At 53.5% G+C, this 17396-nt stretch overlaps 1 protein-coding gene across 1 annotated transcript; it reads left to right on the top strand.

The window, feature by feature from the left end:
* Positions 1-1714: 1714 nt before the first annotated feature.
* On the top strand, positions 1715-7556 carry LOC119250371 (chymotrypsinogen B-like). Its single transcript, XM_037518108.1, has 7 exons — positions 1715-1946; positions 5033-5136; positions 5272-5351; positions 5429-5507; positions 5732-5912; positions 6889-7022; positions 7360-7556. Exons 4-7 carry the CDS (start codon positions 5439-5441, stop codon positions 7519-7521), a joined length of 546 nt encoding a protein of 181 aa, XP_037374005.1. The 5' UTR covers positions 1715-1946; positions 5033-5136; positions 5272-5351; positions 5429-5438; the 3' UTR covers positions 7522-7556.
* The last annotated feature ends 9840 nt before the right edge of the window (positions 7557-17396 follow it).

The raw sequence follows: 17396 nt of genomic DNA, 5'->3' as shown, positions 1-17396 counted from the left end.
ACCCCTATGTAGGGTAAAGAAAATGTCAGGCTTTTCTGCCCTCCCACCATCAGGATAGATGATGGGTCCTTGTCCTGAGTGCATGACTGATGGCGGGCACCTGGAATAGGGTGTGGGCATAGGTAGATGGGATTCAGCTGAGCTAAGACTGTGCTTTTAAGGGTGGCTTCACGGAGACGCCAGCAGCAGCAGAAGCCCAAAGAGAAGAAGCCCGAAGAAGAAGCAGAGAAGGCCAGAGAGCCCAGATAGAGTGAAGATTTGCTGGGGGCTGGGAGGCCTGCCAGCCTCCCGGCCCCCCAGCACCCCTGCCTGCCATATGCCTGGTAAACCCCAATAAAAGACCTGCAAAAACCTCTGAGGACTCTGACTCCTCCTTTACCTGGTCTGCATGGGATCAGAAAGCCTGCACTATGGCCGTTCCTGCCTTTACACCCTATTATTCACAGCAAATGAAGCATCATCCCCACTATAATTAATGAAATCAGTTCAATTATTTTGGATTCCTCATCATAGTTTTCATATCTGCATGGGGCCTTTGTGTTTTAACGTGTGCCGTAGCCTGAGTGAGGGCAGGGTGAGTCACTAACTGAGTGAGTCTTGTCCTCTGTCCATGTCTCCAGAGCCACATTGCATCCAGGGAAATTTCTCAGGAAACACTCCTGATCCTGCATCAACCACACTTGATGTGGTGATTCACTGTTGGTGGGTCTTGTTTAGGAAATTATTTCAAGTCCTTTTACCTGGTTTCACAATGTCTTTTTTTTTGTTTTTGATTTTTACAAGTTCTTTATATATCATTGTAGGGTAAAGAAAATGTCAGGCTTTTCTGCCCTCCCACCATCAGGACAGATGATGGATCCTTGTCCTGAATGCATGCCTGATGGCGGGCACCTGGAGTAGGGTGTGGGCAGAGGTAGATGGGATTCAGCTGAGCTAAGACTGTGCTTTTAAGGGCGGCGTCACGGGGACGCCAGCAGCAGCAGTAGAAGCCGAAGCCGAAGGAGAAGCCGAGAAGCAGCAGAACGAACTCCAGAGAGCTCAGATAGAGTGAAGACTTGCTGGGGGCTGGGAGGCCTCCCAGCCCCCGACCCAGCACCCCTGCCTGCCATATGCCTGGTGAACCCCAGTAAAAAGACCTGCAAAAGCCACTGAGGACTCTGACTCCTCCTTTACCCGGTCTGCATGGGATCAGAAAGCTGTACTGTGTCCTGTCCTGCCTTTACAATCATGCATATAAATGACTCTCAGATACATGCCTTGCAGAATTTTCTCCAAATTTGTAGTGTCTGTATCACGTTGTTTATGACAATGTCCGTTGATACAGAGAAGTTTCTAATTTTGACAATTCCTCAGTACTTTTCTATTGTTGCTTGTGCTTTTGGAGTCTTGTGCAACTTTGACAGGAATCCCTTTGATATGGACACCATGTGGGTCCCACTGGCATCTACACAATCTGATGTGACCAGTCATGAAGATGGGATAGACATGGTGGATCCTATGTTGACTGTCCCAACCCCTCCAGGGTGGATGGACATCCCAGCTGCAGGGAGTGTGGTCAGCCCAGACCCTTAACGGACAGGCTGCTCTGGAATGGCCTCAGCTGAAGAAAATCCCCTTGACCAAGGCTGCACCTCCTCTCTGGGCAGCCCAACCCCTGATTGGTCAGTAGGTTAAAGGCCCATCTGCTCACCAAAGCTTAGCCCAGGAGCCCAGTTCCTGCCTGCATCCCCTGTGCCCCTCCTTCCCCTCAGGGTGTGGGAGCCAGGAGCTCCCCCATGCACTCCCTGCTGCTCATCTTCACCCGGAGGCTGTTTCCTGGGGTCTGCAGCTGAGGCCTGAGCACAGGGACTGGGCCCCTGAGCAAGCACTTGTTAGCGATCTGAGGTTGAAAGCTGGAGCGGCTGGCAATGAGGACACTTCACCGTGTGGGGAGGCACCAACACAAGGTGAGAGTGAAGGTGGTGGCATCTGGTTGGAAGAGAATTCATTAGCGGGTGCCCTGTGTCAGGGTCTGAGTGATATGCTGGAGGGAGGTGGCTGTGGGATGGCAGGTGGCAGTGGCTGTGCTCTTTGTCACAGAGATCCCCCTGCACCCTGGGGCACTCACCTCAGGGTGGTTGGCAGCGGGGATGGGCTGGCACCAAAAGCAACCTCCTGAAGTAGCACATGGGTGCAAATGCAGGCTGTGACCTGGTCCCCTGGGCCTCCTGGGCCCTCACTGTGGAGGGGCAGCCCTCCCTGCCCTCCCTGCACCCCACAAGCCTCCAGGCTCTGTCAACCAGGAGGGCACGTTCACAACAGGCCCTGAAAATCATATTTAGTGTTGTAATTAATGTTGTCTCAATAACAGAAGCTATCAGAACCTAAGCAGCAACACCCCATATATTCTCAAAGAAGACTAAGTCCATAGTGTTTAGCTTGTTCATGTAAAGAAAGGAAGCTGCCGTTTGAAATTGCTTTGAGTTTTTATAAAGAGCCTGTGTATTCATTTTGTTTCATCTGTCTTGTTTTTGAGCTCAGCTTAAAGCTGAATGTGATTCCTCTGAGGGTGACTGACAGATTTAGATCCAACTCCCCTCACAGGCTCTGCCCCTCCTCTGCTCTGGCGCCTTCCTCTCTGCTGTGACTCACCCTCCCTCAGCCGGGCAGCTCCCCCTGTTTGAATCCCCCCCTGGGGCTGCTCATCTCCGAGTTCCTGAGGCCCATCCTCCCTGGAGGCTGCACTGGGGGCTCTGTGGATGACATAGGCTGGAAGCGACAGCAGGACAGGGAGAAGCAGAGGGGGCAGAAGGGACAGGCCAGCGCTTCCTGCCTGTCCAGGGGCGCCAGTCTCCCTGAATCCCCACATGTCCCACCCCAGAAGCTCCTGCCAGGGTCACTGTCCTGAGCCCAGGAGCCGCCTGCTCCCTCTGACCTGCTTCTCCCAGGTGAGCACAGGCCGAGGTCTTGGGAGAAGATTCAATTCTCCCAGGGGGTATCTCCCCAGGGAGCCCCAACACTGACTGCAGCAGCCCCTACCGCTTTGGGGGACCTGTCACGTGATGTTCTTACTTGGTGAGTGTCTCTCTCACTGTTCTGGATCCCGAGGGCAGGGGTGCTCTGTGCATGTGGGTGCCTGGGACCTAGAAGGGCCTGACCTGGGGAGAGAGGGTCCTGCCCGGGAGGCTGAGGTCCTGTGGCCCCACTTAGGGCAGGAGCCTCCAGGGCACATCCCTGCTCCTGGCCTTCCTGTGCTCTCCTGCTTGTTCCCTAGTATCAACCCTGAGCCTTCTGTGTCCTCAAAGGCCATTATACAGTGAATATCCAAAGCCTCATTGAAAGAAACTAAAAGTTTATACAGTGACTTATTACTTAAAAATTGAATGTTCAAGAAAGAATTAATTCACTTGTACCCCTGGAGGTACCCTCCTGCCCTCATGTGCTGTGATGCAACTTGTTCAAGTTGGTTCTGAGATCCATTCCCAAAGGAGCTCACGTTTTCCTGTGTTTCTGGTTTTCAATGCCTTGGGGTGATTTCCTGAGAGAAAGCAGCAGCCTGAGGTTCTTGGCTCTGGAGTATCTTTTGAAATTGAGTCTTTGATGCTGAGCTTGTGTGACCAGAGACCTGGGTGAGGCTCCCTTGTAGATGAGACTTTGCTTTGCATCTGCCGCCTCCATGTTGCAATCAGAGGCTTCCAATAGCCGACCCGAGGATTCTTCAAAGCAGGAGCTGCCAATTCTGATCAGGATTCTGGGGGCCAGGTAGCGGCTGTTTTCCCAGGTGGTGGGCAATCTCAGGCTGGGACTACGGACACGTTACTGGACATGTTCCAGTAAAAGTAGGAGGCCTCAGGTCAGGAATGGCCCAGAGGGCTGGGCGGGACTTAGAGCTCCGGGGGTATAAACAGGGACCCAGAGCTGGCAGCCCCACACCTCCTGACTGCAGCACCATGGGCTTCCTCTGGCTTCTCTCCTGCTTCACGCTGCTTGGGGCTGCCCTTGGTGAGTGTCTGGGTTTTGGGCCTGCAATAGGGTGCCTGTCACTTCTGTGCAGCTTCACACACTCACTCCCTGCTTATAACCAGAACCAGGGCTCAGTGGGGGAAGCTCCTCCCTGTATTTCCTGCCCGTCCCTGTCACACCTGCTGTCCCCACTCCTGTGAGATTTCAGGCTCCTCCCTGCACAGGGGACCCGGTCCCCCACTCCATTGCTATGAAGGGCTCTGCAGGGTGAGCCCCTCACAGCTATTGCTAGTGGTTTTATGGTCATTACAAAAAGATGAGAAGATGACATGTTTGGAGACACCAGATTGAGGGAGTGGTCGGGCCATGTCCCTGTCCCCAGAGGCAGGTGCTGCCTGGAGTAAGGCCTGCGGGACTCTGGAGCTGGCCCTGCCCTCCTCTCTTCCTGCGGCCAAATTCTCACATCCCCGGGTGCTGCTGGGAATCCTGTGTCCTGACCCAGCAAATGTGTCTGTACATATCAAGGTTCCTGCGTGTCCTCCTTGTTCTGGACAATCTCATCTTTGTTTTCTGTATCGTATGTTTCTTTTTATGGTTGATTATTTTATTAAATAATCAACAGCCTTAAATTTATTCAGCCATGTAAACAGGTCCAGGACACACTCTAGCACATGTCAAAGGGGTGATTGCTCAGGAACTTGGGGTCTCTTATTTTATCTCAAACACTCTTGAACCCCCAATTTCACAGATGATCTTTGCATGTGACATTAGCGGTGTCAGAGTCAGCTCCCAGGGGAGTGAGAGAGTCAGAGAGAGCTGAGGTCTCTTAGCATGAAAGGGGGAGCAGAGAAGCCTCATTTCTCAGCCTATTTCTGCTCCTCTGGGCAGGGTGGCCCGGATGGAGCTGCCTGCCTCTCTGTTTCCCTGCAAGCGTGACAGGGGACAGCAGGCAGGGTGTGTGTGATCTTGCAGCCTATGGGTTGGGGTGCCTCAGGAAGCTTCCAGAAGGAGAAGAGTGTGGCAGTAGGGGCTATGGTGTCTGTGGTGCAACCCTGTTTCTCAGCTCTACTCACAGATTCCCATCCCCTAGGACATGAGGCCTCTGCCTCCCACTCCAAAATAACCATCACCAGCAGGATCGTCAATGGGGTGACTGCTCGCCCTGGCTCCTGGCCCTGGCATGTGACTCTGCTGGTGAGTGGGATCCTGCACCTAAGTGGGGGTCCTACTGGGATCAGGCACTGCAGGGTGTGAGGGTGGGGTGGGGGCTGTGGCCTAATTCATTGTGGCTCTGGTTGGGCAGGAGCTTACCCTTCCCTCTTCTTCCAGCATAGAGATGGTGACGTCGCTTGTGGAGCTTCTCTGATCAGTGACAACTGGTTGATCACCGCTGGCCACTGCGAAGTCAAGTGAGGCCGAGGGACAATAATGGGGTGGGGGAGGGGAGTGGCACCTCCTACCTCCTCAACTCACCTTCTTGCCATAGAGTTTCCACTATGGTTGTAGCTGGGATGGTTGACCGGCGTACAGACTGGAGGATAGCCCAGATGCTGAAGGTTGCCCAGGTAAGAAGGCCTTGAGGACAGACCCCAGAGGCTCATGGAGGGGTTGCTACAGGGCAATGGGAGAAGACCCCTCAGCTGCTTGTGAGACAAGAGCTCAGCTCAATTAATTCTGCTGGGCCTCCATGTTTGTGTCCCCTGAATGGGCCACTGGTTGGGATTGGTCTCCAGAGTCCTGTAGATCCCAGATGTAGCCCACCTCACTCCTCCTCCTGCCTCCCCCACAGGTTTTCCGGCACCCTTCCTTTACTGAGCGTTCTGCCCTCAATGACATCGCCCTGCTGAAGCTGGCTACACCTGCCAATTTCTCCGCAAGAGTGTCCCCCGTGCACCTGCCCAGAGCTGGGGACTTCGTCCAGCCACGGACTCCCTGTGTCGTCACAGGGTATGGATACCCCAACCCCAAGGGTGAGTGACCATGGCCTTGTCACCCAGGAGGTGTGTCTGTGGCCTGGCTGCCTGAATAGCAGGTGGGACAGTGAGGTTTTATGCATTTTCTTATACCCAACACTGTCCCTTATACATCTGCTTCTTTGTTATAAAGCTCTTACTGAAAACCTACCAAACATCTGGACATGGGGGTAGTGATGTCTTTTAATGTCAGTTTCTGGAGACACAGCTGGATCCCAGCAGGACCTCCACGCCTACATGAGTCCTATGTGATGAAGGAGACGCATTCAGAGATGGCATCTGGGTGGGAAAAGCCGATGGGACAAAAGCCAAAGGGAAAGAAAATGGGATGTTCATATGGGATGGGAGCCCTGCGTGGCTGGCTTGGAGCGTGGGAGGTGGGGACAGGAGCTGGGAGTAGGCGTAGGGACAGGCCGCAGGGAGGGTGTTGTCAGGTCAGGTTGCTCTTGTTGACTAGGTGGTCACACCCCTGCAGCCCAGATTTCCCCCAAGCTGAGCTTGGCGGTATGATGCTGCCATCCAGCCCTGTCTAGGTGGTCAGGAATTCAGGGTAGCATTGGAGGCCTGGGAGTCAAGCCTGGTGGCCCCTCCACCTTGTCATCTTTTGTCACTCTCAGAGTGGGGTCTCCAGGCAGAGGTATTTCCGTCCCCTTCCAATGGGGACAGATGCTGCCCCTGAGCCCCCAACACTCGGGCTGGCAGGACCCAGGCTATATCAGGCTGGGCAGGCAGGGCCTGTGTCATCCACTGTGCTGGGAGCAAAGTCAGCCCCCCCACCCGGGGTGCCTGGAAGGACAGGCATATTTAAGGCCCACAGGGGTGCAGGACTATGACCCACAGTGCTGGTGACGGTAAAGCAGGTGGACGGGCCATTGGAGGGGTGTGGAGGGAACTCAGAGGATCCAGTGTCCTCTACACAGGGTGTGTTGCAGTGAGGGGCTCTGACCTCTCCCTGGCCCCTCTGTCCTTGCAGTCAAGAGGACCTCTATCACGCTGCAGCAGGCCCCTATTCCGCTGCTGCCCCTCGCCGACTGCAGGAGGTACTGGGGCCCAGCCATCACTGAAGACTTCATCTGCGCCGGGGCCAGCGGTGTCGGCCTCTCCAAGGTAGGCCTAGCTCTGCCCAGACCCTCACTGGGTTGTCCATTCTTGTGCAATGCAAGGGCCACCGCTTGTCCATGATCCCCTCACAATCAGCCCTTACCCAATGCCCAGAGAAGCCAAGAGTAGCAAATAGACGCCTTGTGGAGACAGCTAAGGCAGGGTTCTGGACCCCTGACTTGGGTGCATATCTGTGCAGCCTTTTCACTAGGTGGAAGTTTCTGCTGCTTACTATAGAGCCCACCTGTCATTTCTCGGTACAACACGTATGTAGCTGGGTGAGGGCACACAAGTCTCCACCACCCATTTCTGGATTTCAGGCTGAATCATTCTCCTCCCACAGGGCGACTCTGGTGGCCCCCTGGTCTGCTTGAAGGATGGAGCCTGGACACTTGCGTGCATCCTGTCCCGTGGTACCCTATATTCCTTGACCTATAAACCTTTCGTTTGCCATCGTATCACTTCTCTCCTGCCCTGGATTCAGGAGACCATGGCCAATAACTAAACCCTGACTCATTTCAGCACCTTTACCTGCAATAAAAGCCTCTGCATAGAAGCCCTGACTGCTTGTGTGTGTGTGACCTGGGGGAGGTGGCTGCAGTGTCCCTGTCACCACCAGGAGGTGGCGTGACCCTCCCTTTCCAGGCTGCAGAGCCCCAGCAGCCCTGTTTCTCAGGGAGCTGAGGCCTTTGGGTCTGGGCCTCCCTGCTCAGGAGGCCCCTGGGGTGGAGTCCAGGACCACCTGCTGCAGCCTCATTTCTCAGCCTGGTTTCTGTGCCTTTGGAAGTAGGACTTGGCCCAAGGAGCTTTGTGGAAGGCAGGAGTGCTCCAGGCCAGGCCATGCAGTCCTCTGCGACCAAGAGGGTCACCCAGCCAGGCTTGTCCCTCCCCACATGCTCCAGGCACCTTTCTCTGCCTGGAGCCCCCTGCACACCCCACCCCAGACCATCCATGTAGTCTCTACCCTCCCTGCCTCTGCCCAGGTCCTGCTTACTCACTCTGAACTGAGGAGCTGGGAAAGCTTCCTCAGGCTGCCACCCCTGTCCTTTCAGATGCCCCAACTTCTGGTTTTTCTGGAACAGTTTGCTTTATCTAGATATTTTATCACCCAGTACATCCCTTTAGCCAGGATGTAGGTGTGGCTGGGTTCCTGCATCAGAAGGTGTCCAAAGTGGTGTCTCTTTCTTAGTGAGGGTTACAGAATTTTATGCCAACTGCCTGGACCATTAACTGTTGGTGGATTTGTAGAACGGTGGTTCCTTAATTTCAACTTTTCTTTCTCATTTATTAATCTTTTCATGGAGATGTATCCCCATCTCTCACCGTGACCCAGTGTCATGTGCATATGAACATGGAGGGGGAATATGCTCTCTGTTCACTCTCATTTTTTCTAAAGATTTATTAATTTATACATACAAGAGCCGGGGTACAGGCCAGAGGTGTGGTGGGTGAGAAGATTCACCAGAGACAGAGGGGGGAGCAGAACAGGCAGATCGACAGAAATACACTACTGAGGGGAGCAGCGGGCGAGCCAGAAGAGGTCTGGTGTGCCATGTGGGTAGCTCCCTGGCTGGGGATCGATCTCATGCTGCAGAGGCTGCGGATAGCTCCATAGGTTGTGTTTTAACCCCTTGTGCCACCAGGGAGGTCCCAACTCTCATTTTTTTTAAGATAACAGGCTTGTTCCCTCTCAACCTCAAAGGTGACCCATTAAGTTTATTTCTGTTTTTGAGTGATTATAAGCTCTAAGATTGAACTAAAATTCTAAGTATTATAATTATTACCCTTCATGAAGCTGAAATTCCCTCTGACTAGGGGGCTGTCTAGTTGGCTCTGGGACATTGTGGGGCCACGTGGGCTCCAAGCTTCCTTGCCCCAGACCCTGAATCAGCTTTTTCTCTAAAATCCCCTCAATCCATAGAGTAGAAAATGAATTTCAAGCCCACAGACTGGGTGTAGTGATATTCATGATTGGTTATTAGAGAATGTTTCTAGGCCTTTCCATCGGACAGTACCAAGAACTATTTCATCAAAAATATTTTTTAAGATAAAAGATGGATGCATCAAGCTATTCCCCTTTCAAATACAAGACTAAAGGTTGTTTACTTATCTGGAAATAGAGTCCATCGACAGGTTTTTAATTCTGTACCAGGAATCCTCATTCTTTAGCACAAAGGAAATGATGGAATTGGGATATGCCATAATTATGTGTTTGCTTTATCCTCTGTTATAGAAAATAGTAAGTAATATTATCATTACCTTTACTGGTATAATTAATGAAATCAAATACATTTCTTTGCTTTCCCAGTGTAAATAGATTTTCATATCCTTGCTAGAACACTTGTGTAATAATCTCTCCAGCAGCCTCACTGAGTGCACGGGCCCTCCATTATATTTGAGGAGGCTCTACTCCTCTGCAGATGGCCATTAGCCGTGTTGGATCCCAAAGCTCATCCTCAGCTAAGTTTCTTAGAAAATGCTCCTGGCATTGGCATCAATCACAAGGGCGTGTGATTATTGGCCATTTGAGTATATTGTGGATTTGAAAAGTATCCCCTAGACCAAGGCCGAGCCTCCTCTCTGGCCAGCCCAACCCCTGATTGGTCAGTGGGTTAAAGGCCCATCTGCTCACCAAAGCTGAGTCCTGGAGCCCAGTTCCTGGCTGTGTCCCCCTGCGCCCCTCCTTCCCCTCAGGGTGTGGGAGCCAGGAGCTCCCCCATGCACTCCCTGCTGCTGATCTTCACATGTTGGCTGCTTCCCAAGGCCTGGAGCTGAGGCCTTGTGTTAGCAACCATCCCAGGCCAGGTAGGGTCACCATCAGCTCAGGCAGCTTCAAAGAGAAACTTGGAGCCCTTGGCATTATCCCCACAGGTTTTTTAATAGTACCCAGGTGCAACAAGCCAGCAGGGAGACTGCAACTTGGGCACCCTGAGAATCTATACAACTTTCCTCTGGACTTTCTCTGACGTTTTTTCCTCTCACAGCCGTAGCTTGTCCTCTCAGAGCTTTCTCCAGTAGCTGCAGCTGTTCTCTGAGTGACAGACTCTCCGCCTCTAGGCTCAGGTGCACCCACTTACGCATGCCCACACCATACTCCAGGTGTCCATAATCAGGTGTGCGTGCCCCGGGCCCACTCTCCCAAGCGCCTCCTGCACTAGCACAATCAAAGCTGTGGGTGATAGCCACAGAGGCCAGCAGCGTAAAGGCCTGACCAATTCACTTACCCTACACCTTGGCACAGAGACTGGGCCCCAGAAAGCTGGTGCTGGATGGGGTTCCAGAGTTGGACCTTGGCTGGCAGCTCGCTTTGAGGACCCTTTGCTGTGGGCAGGGAAGGCACCATCGCAAGGTGAGAGTGAAGGTGGTGAGACTCCACCGGACGACTGGGTGGCATCTGGTTGGAAGGGAATTCACTAGTGGGCATTGTATGTCCAGAGTTTAAGAACTGGAGGGAGGGAGCCGCTATAAGGATGGTGTCGTGGGGGACTGCTACTGAGCACAATGAAGCTTTTGGTACATAATGGTGTAGAATCCAGAAGGCTCAGTGGGAGCAGGTTTGGAGATTGGGGGTCAGTAGGGGGCAGAACAGGAAAGTGGAGGCTGGAGCATTGAGGATTTGGAAGCAGGGAGTGGGTGGCTCCTAGAAGCAGGGAGAGCAGCAGGGGACTCACCCAGGAGAGAGAAAGGCAGTGCCTGTGTGGGAGCTGCAAGGCTCAGGGGGCATGGCAGAAGGCCCCTGAGGAGTGTTCCAGGAGCCCAGAAGATGCCTCATCCCCCAGGGTACGCGGGATGCTGAGCAGGAGCAGGAGGCTCCTCTCCTGGAGCCAGGGAGGTGGGAGTAGCTGCGGGGGGCGGTGTGCGGTGTACAAGAGAGGACATCAGGTGGATACAGGTACCATTAGGAGGGGCGGGGCCTGCAGAGTGAGGCTGGTTCCTGGGGCCTGGAAGTTCTGGGACAGAATAGAGGTGCCTCTCAGGGACCCCAATCCAGTGATATAAGGAAATTGGGCCTTGAGCAAAAGCCTAAGTTGCCTCAATAAACAACCTGGCATTGTGTGGCACCCCAAATCTGTATCATTACTCCTCATTATTTAACTTAGTTCATGCGCCTTCCTTCTGGCTCCCACAGGGCCCCTGTCTTGGCCCCAGTTAGAAGCCCACCCCTCTCCATTGGAGGTACCTGTTGCCGGGAACGTCTCCAACTGGCTCGTGAGCTCCCTGGGCAGGAGCATCCCAAATGCAGAGCACCTACTCCTGGAAAGGGGTTCTCAAAATGGGGTTCTCCCCCACCTGCAGAAACAGGAACATATTAGCAAGGTAATTCTAAGCCCTACCCACATCTCCAATCAAGTAATGATGAGGAGGAGACCCTGAGCAGTTCTAATAGCCTCCGGAGTGTAGTGACAACGGCGCACACTCCAGGGGAAAGGCCCTGACAGTAGTCAGCATTCCCTGCTGCTTAGGGATGAGGAGGCCCAGCCTCCCCCTGAGTAGGACGCCAGAGGGGCTGAAAAACTAGATGTGGCCTTTCATTTATGGCCACCAGGGGGCAGTCTTGCCCCAAGGCAACCATTAATACAGTCAAGGATGCAGCCCATGCGGCCCTGGACACCTCAAAACAGTTTTCAGGTAGGACAAGGGGCCCTGCCGTGGAATATGCTGGAAGGCAGGGCAGTGTTAGCTCAGGCTTTAGGTGGGCAACTCCACCTACTGTCAACCCACATTCCTGGCCCCTGTGCACACAAGGTCTGGGTGTCTTTGGTATAAATATGTCACGGTTTTTACTCTTGGCTTTCTACTCCTAACTTTAATGTCAACAGATCTGTCTTTCCTTATTGGTCTTTCTTTGGTATTTATCTCACATTTTAAGGCAGAATTTAGGCCGGGTCTCATCTAGTCCTGTGGCTGGGGTTGTTTTTTCTCTACCACTGTCTTTGAAGAGGATTCCTAGGCAATCAAGCTGAAAACAGGCCCTTGGCTGACAGTTAAAATGCCCAATGTCAGGGGCTTCCCCTGCCGTGCCCTGTGAGACAGGGCCCCGTCATGGTGGGGCCTCCATAGCCTGGGGAGCAGGTCGGGTCCATCAGGGGCAGGTCCTGACCAGCAGTGCCCATCTAGTAGGTGAGAGCAGCCCATCCCATAATAATACACAGCAGCAGCCTCATCCAGCCCACAGACTTTGCCCCAGCTGGAAGGCTCCATCCCTGGACGTAGATGAGCGATGGAGAGACCAGGGCGTGTATTCTAACATGTGGGTCCCGTGGTGGCTGCTTCTCCCTCTGGGGTGCAGGGAGGTCAGTGTTGTGTGGACATGTCTGTCCTGGGTGTCATCTCTGGGGAGGGGGCAGGGCACGTCCAGCAGTGAACTCCTGGAGGGACCCTGTTGTCTGAGATGGTCTCTACTCCAGTGATGGGTGGGGCTCCACTGGGGGTAAGGTCTTCTGGAGAGGTATTGAACTGGGGTGGGCCTTCCTAACACGGGTAAGGTATATCCTGAAAGAACTGGGTCCGTCCTAGTTCTGGCTGCTTCTGTTTCTGCTGCTGGTGGAACAAAGTGTTGAGAGTCTCTGGGTGCTCAGGGCTCAGCTGGCACCTCAGGCACCACGGGCCTCTGAAATCACCTAGGATCCTGGGCCCCTGTACAGCCCGGGCTGAGGGGTGTCTCAGGAGGCTAATGAGCATCCTGGTACCCACCTGTATGAGCAGAGGACAAGTGTGGAAGCAGTCCCGGTGCCAGGTGGGTTTGTGTTGGGCAGGTGTGTGCCAGTCGGTGGCAATATTTGAAGGACAGAAAGCAAGGGCAGGGGGTGTCACTTGGACGGGCTTCCTGAGGGCACTGCCTGTGAGGGAATCAACCCCTTTGCCAGGACTCGGTATCTTGCAGGCCTGAGACCTTCCCACAGGGCCCTGGAGCCTTCCCTGCTCCCCCGCAGTGCAACTGCGCTGTGCTGTCCAGCGTGTCTCTGGTGGTGTTGGGAGGAGGCACTCCCTTCCCAGCCCTCCGGGTGCACAGGCTGCACCTGACACAGGAGCCCAGCAGAAGAGGAAGGTCCCCACGCGCACATGGATCCCCACGCACAGACGGGACCCATGGCAGAGGAGCTACGGAGTCTGTAGAAAGGGGCAAACCTCCAGGAGGGAAACAGAACAAGGGAGGTGAGTTTAGAGAAGGAAGTATTGCAGGGATCTGTTTAATCAGGGACCTGCCTGGGGATAAAGCTGAAGGCCCTGCCCTCTGGACCACTGGGGAATCTTGCTTTTAGGCATCCTCTGGGATCTCCTGTGTCTTCACCGAGTTGCCCTAGTTCCTTCCCGGGCTCTCTGCCGGCTGGCACACGAGTGTCTCCCCATCTCTCTGTCACCACAAGTTGCCAGGGCTGGTCCCCTGCCGCCCTGCTCCCGAGGGTCAGATGCTGGTGCCTGTGAGTGGCGAAGGGGCCTGGAGAGGAAGCTCCTCCTGTGGTTATTTCTCTCTCCTATGTTTTTGCAATAAAATGTAGGGTTGACAGAGACACTCATCAGGGACTTGCTTTTGCCCCCAGCAGAGACTTGTTCTAATGGTGGTGGACACAGCTCTGGGTCAGGATCCCTTTCTCCTCAGGGTCACAAAGTGGCTGCTTGAGGTCAGCCAGGGGGGTCACCACAGCTGCTACCAATGAAAGGAAGGCGGGCTCCACCCTCAGTGCCTCCACAGGCTTTGATGACAGAGCTGCGCCCCTGAGGGCTGGTGTGGGGAGACCTGCATGGGGTCCTCATATGGGTGGAGGGGGAAGTGGCTGTGGCTGTGCTCTTTGACACAGAGAGATCCCCCTACTCCCTGCCGGCAATAAACTCAGGTTCTGGATTGGAGGAGGGGCTAGATGGGCCAAAGGGAACTTCCTGGAGTGAAAACTAGTTCTTAAATATGCAGGTTGTGCCCTGGTCTCCTGGGCCTCTTGGGCCTCACTGGTGGGGATGCTCCCCCTCCCCTTTCTGGATTCCAGGGACACAGATGTCCAGGTTCTGTCACTGGAGTGCATTGTCACAACAGGCCCAGAATCAGAGCCTTCAGGCTGCCTGATACTGCTCTGAGTAAAGGGAAATAGGAAAGATTTTGCTCCCTGCTTGGAATGGGGAAAAGAGATTAGGTGCAAATGTCACTATTTCAGTATCTTCCCTGCCCAGAAATGGGAGTCCTAATGTTCAAAGCTGGGTGACACTCAGCCAGGACACCCCTAGGCTGTAAAACTTCATAACCAAAGCTTCATAACCAGGTAGCTCAGAGCTGCTGGCCCACCCTCTCTGTCCCCTGAAATGTGGCTGCTTGAACTTCCCCACAGATGAGGGTCAAGGCCCCAGGAGCCTGGTCCCTGTCAGAGAATGTCCCCCACACTGAGGTGATTTAACTCTGAAACAAAATTGAGTTAAAACATCAAAGGCCAGGGCCTCCCTGGTGGCACAAGGGGTTAAGTCTCAGCACTATGAAGCTATCAGCAACCACTGCAGCATGAGTTCAATCCCCGGCCAGGGAGGTGACACTCATGGCACAGCAGACCTCTCCTGTCTCGCCCGCTGCTCCCCTCAGTGGTGTATTTCAGTCAATCTGCCTATTCTGCTCCCCACTCTGTCTCTGGTGAATCCTCTCACATCCCACCCCCCACCTCCAGCACTTCTGGCCCACACCCCAGCTCTTTAATGCATAAATAAATAAATCTTTTTTAAAAAATCACAGGCCAACAAAACTTTGAGTGTGATCAGCTATGGTTACAGTTCCTCAGAAATGCAATTATTTGAGAGAAAGAACAGAGTCCTACATGGGGAAAACAACAGAGATGACCCTGTGTCTCTGAGAGTTGAGCAAGAGAACAAGTCAGAGAGGTAACTCCCCAGACACACTAGAGGGAAAATTTGACTGTGGTAATGGAGAATGGACAAAGTTAATTGAAAAAGAAACATAAAATGGTTTGTCAACTTTTGAAAAAGTTTATAGTCTCCCTGTAGATTAAAGAAAAGGCCAATTTTACCTATTCATCCCCATTTTGAATACATCAAACTGTCAAAAATGCAAAATCTGCTGGACTGTTCTCACAGATAAAGTGAAGTTGGCTCTGGTAGATGGATAATGGTGGGGGTGGGATATCTCTAGAAAGTATTAAGAGGCATCAAGTTTAAAAAATACTAAAATACAGACCATAAAATAGTAAGGAAAAGATACACTGAGATTCTATGATTTCATCATTCCGGCTGCAGCAGATCTTTCTAAACTATCAGCAGAAAACTCGTAGCCGGTGTCCTAAAAGGCTGCTCCAGCCCAGGACCAGGAGACCCAGCTCCACCTGCCGAGGCCTCAAGGAGAGGGAGCTCTGCTTCCCCGAGACAGAATCCAAGGTGGGGGCCGGGCGGGGCAGCACCCCAGGGCAGCCTTGGGACCCCTCCTGGCCCTGCCCGCTGTACCCACACACGCTGGCTGCTCCCCCTGCCTCCAGATGGCCAGGCCCCCAGGATCCTGTCTGGGCTCCAGCCAGATGGAGAGAGGACAGAAGGCAGTGTGACCAGGCCTGTGCCTCTGTGGAAACCACCCAGAGGGGACCGAGGCATATTCCAGCTGCTTCTCTGTCTGTCCTCCCTGGGACCTCCAACTCCAGCCGGCGTGTCCACGTCAGCTCCTCCCTGGTGCCCATGTCACGTAGGTCAGACACTGTCAGACACTGTCCATGACCACTGTCCCTCCTCACTGACCAGTGCTGCCCTCTGGCCCCAAGCAGGAGCTGGGGCGCTGTTCCTGACCAGCCCAAGAGGGGCTCCCAATTCCATGGGGCTTTCTCATGAAGAAGGCACCACGGGGAGCCATTTGCTCACAGTCCTCTGGGCTGCCAGGGCAGGGCGTGACTCTCACTGATCTGGATAAATGCTGAAAATACAATGTCAAATCAGAAACAGGACAGTGAACATATACTATAAGTTGTGTTTCACATAAAAATATAGATTTTCTATACCTTTACACTTTACACATGGGAAATAAAACACAGATAGAAGTAACATCTACAGAGTTGGCTGCCCTGCTCACTCTGACCTGCTTCTCCCCAGGTGAGCACAGGGTTTAGGCCTTAGAGAATGTTCACTTCTCCCACGGGGTCTTCTCACCAGTGAGGCCTGGACACTGACATCAGCAGCCTCTCCGCATTGGGGACCTGTCATGGAATGTTCTTACTTGGCTAGTGTCTCTCTCATGGATCTAGAACCTAGAACAGGGCCTGCCCCAGAGGCTGAGGTCCTGTGGCCCCACTTAGGGTAGGAGCCTCCCGGGCCCATCCCTACTCCTGGCCTTCCTGTGCTGTCCTCCTGTTCCTGACATCAGCCCTGAGCTTTCTGTGTCCTTAATGGGATATTTATGGTGTGAATCAAATCCTCATTTAATAGGTAAAGACTACTTTGTAAATTATGAATTATCACAGATCAAGGGAATTTGGATGAGCAGGGTGATCCCTTCGTGTCCTTACATGCTCTGACCTTTGTGTCTGGGCTGGTTCCGAGGCCCATTCTGTAGGGAACTGAGATTTATGTGTTTCCTTTGCCTTGGGGAGTTTTCCTGAGCAGATAGAGAAATAGTCTGAAATCCTGGGTGTGTGTTGGAATTGAGTCCTGGATGCTCACCTCTGGGTGACCCAGAACACCTGTTGAGGCTCCCTTGTAGATGAGTTTTTGCTGAGCACCTGCCATCTCCATGATGGACCCAGGGCCTCTCAGTTCAGACAAGGCGGGATTCTTTGACCCAGGTTACCCCAAGACTGATGGGAGTTTGTGGACCAGGCAATTGCCCTTGTCCAAGTGCGGTGTGTCCCAGGCTGAGAATTCGGCTAGGAAAGTTTAGTGGCACCTTAAAACCTACCTTTAGATGACAGCAGGGAGGGTGTTGCTCAGCCCAGGGAAGATCTAGAGGCCCTGGGCAGGGCCTGGGGCGCCAGGAAATGTAAAAGGGGACCTAGAGCGTGTGACCCCACCTCTCCCTGACTACAGCACCATGGCCTTCCTCTGGCTTCTCTCCTGCTTCACCCTGGTTAGGGACACCTTTGCTTTCAAGGTCTGGGGCCAGTAGGCCTGGGTGAAGATTGAGGAGGGCGCTGACCCAGCAGTTCTCAATCAGGCCCCATCATAGGGTGCAGTGGGGTTATGGCAGGGTTATGGAGGGGAGACCAAGGAGAGTTCTGAGTCCCTGCACTGTACCCTGAGCCTCAAGCCCAGACAGTTAACCTGATTTTCAGGAGAAATCAGGGTGCAGATGCCTTCCAGACCTGTTGGAGGTTCAGGGGTCCCGGATGGGTTTGGGAACCTGCAAGTCCAACCGGTGTCCTCTACCCAGGCCCGGTTCTGTCTGATGGTCTCAGCATCCTGAGTCTTCTG

The sequence above is a fragment of the Talpa occidentalis genome, unplaced genomic scaffold, assembly GCF_014898055.3.
Source record: "Talpa occidentalis isolate TD23 unplaced genomic scaffold, MPIMG_talOcc4v2.1 talOcc4.17, whole genome shotgun sequence".
In the NCBI taxonomy this organism is placed as follows: Eukaryota; Metazoa; Chordata; class Mammalia; order Eulipotyphla; family Talpidae; genus Talpa; species Talpa occidentalis.
This window is presented reverse-complemented; position numbering and strand designations above follow the sequence as displayed.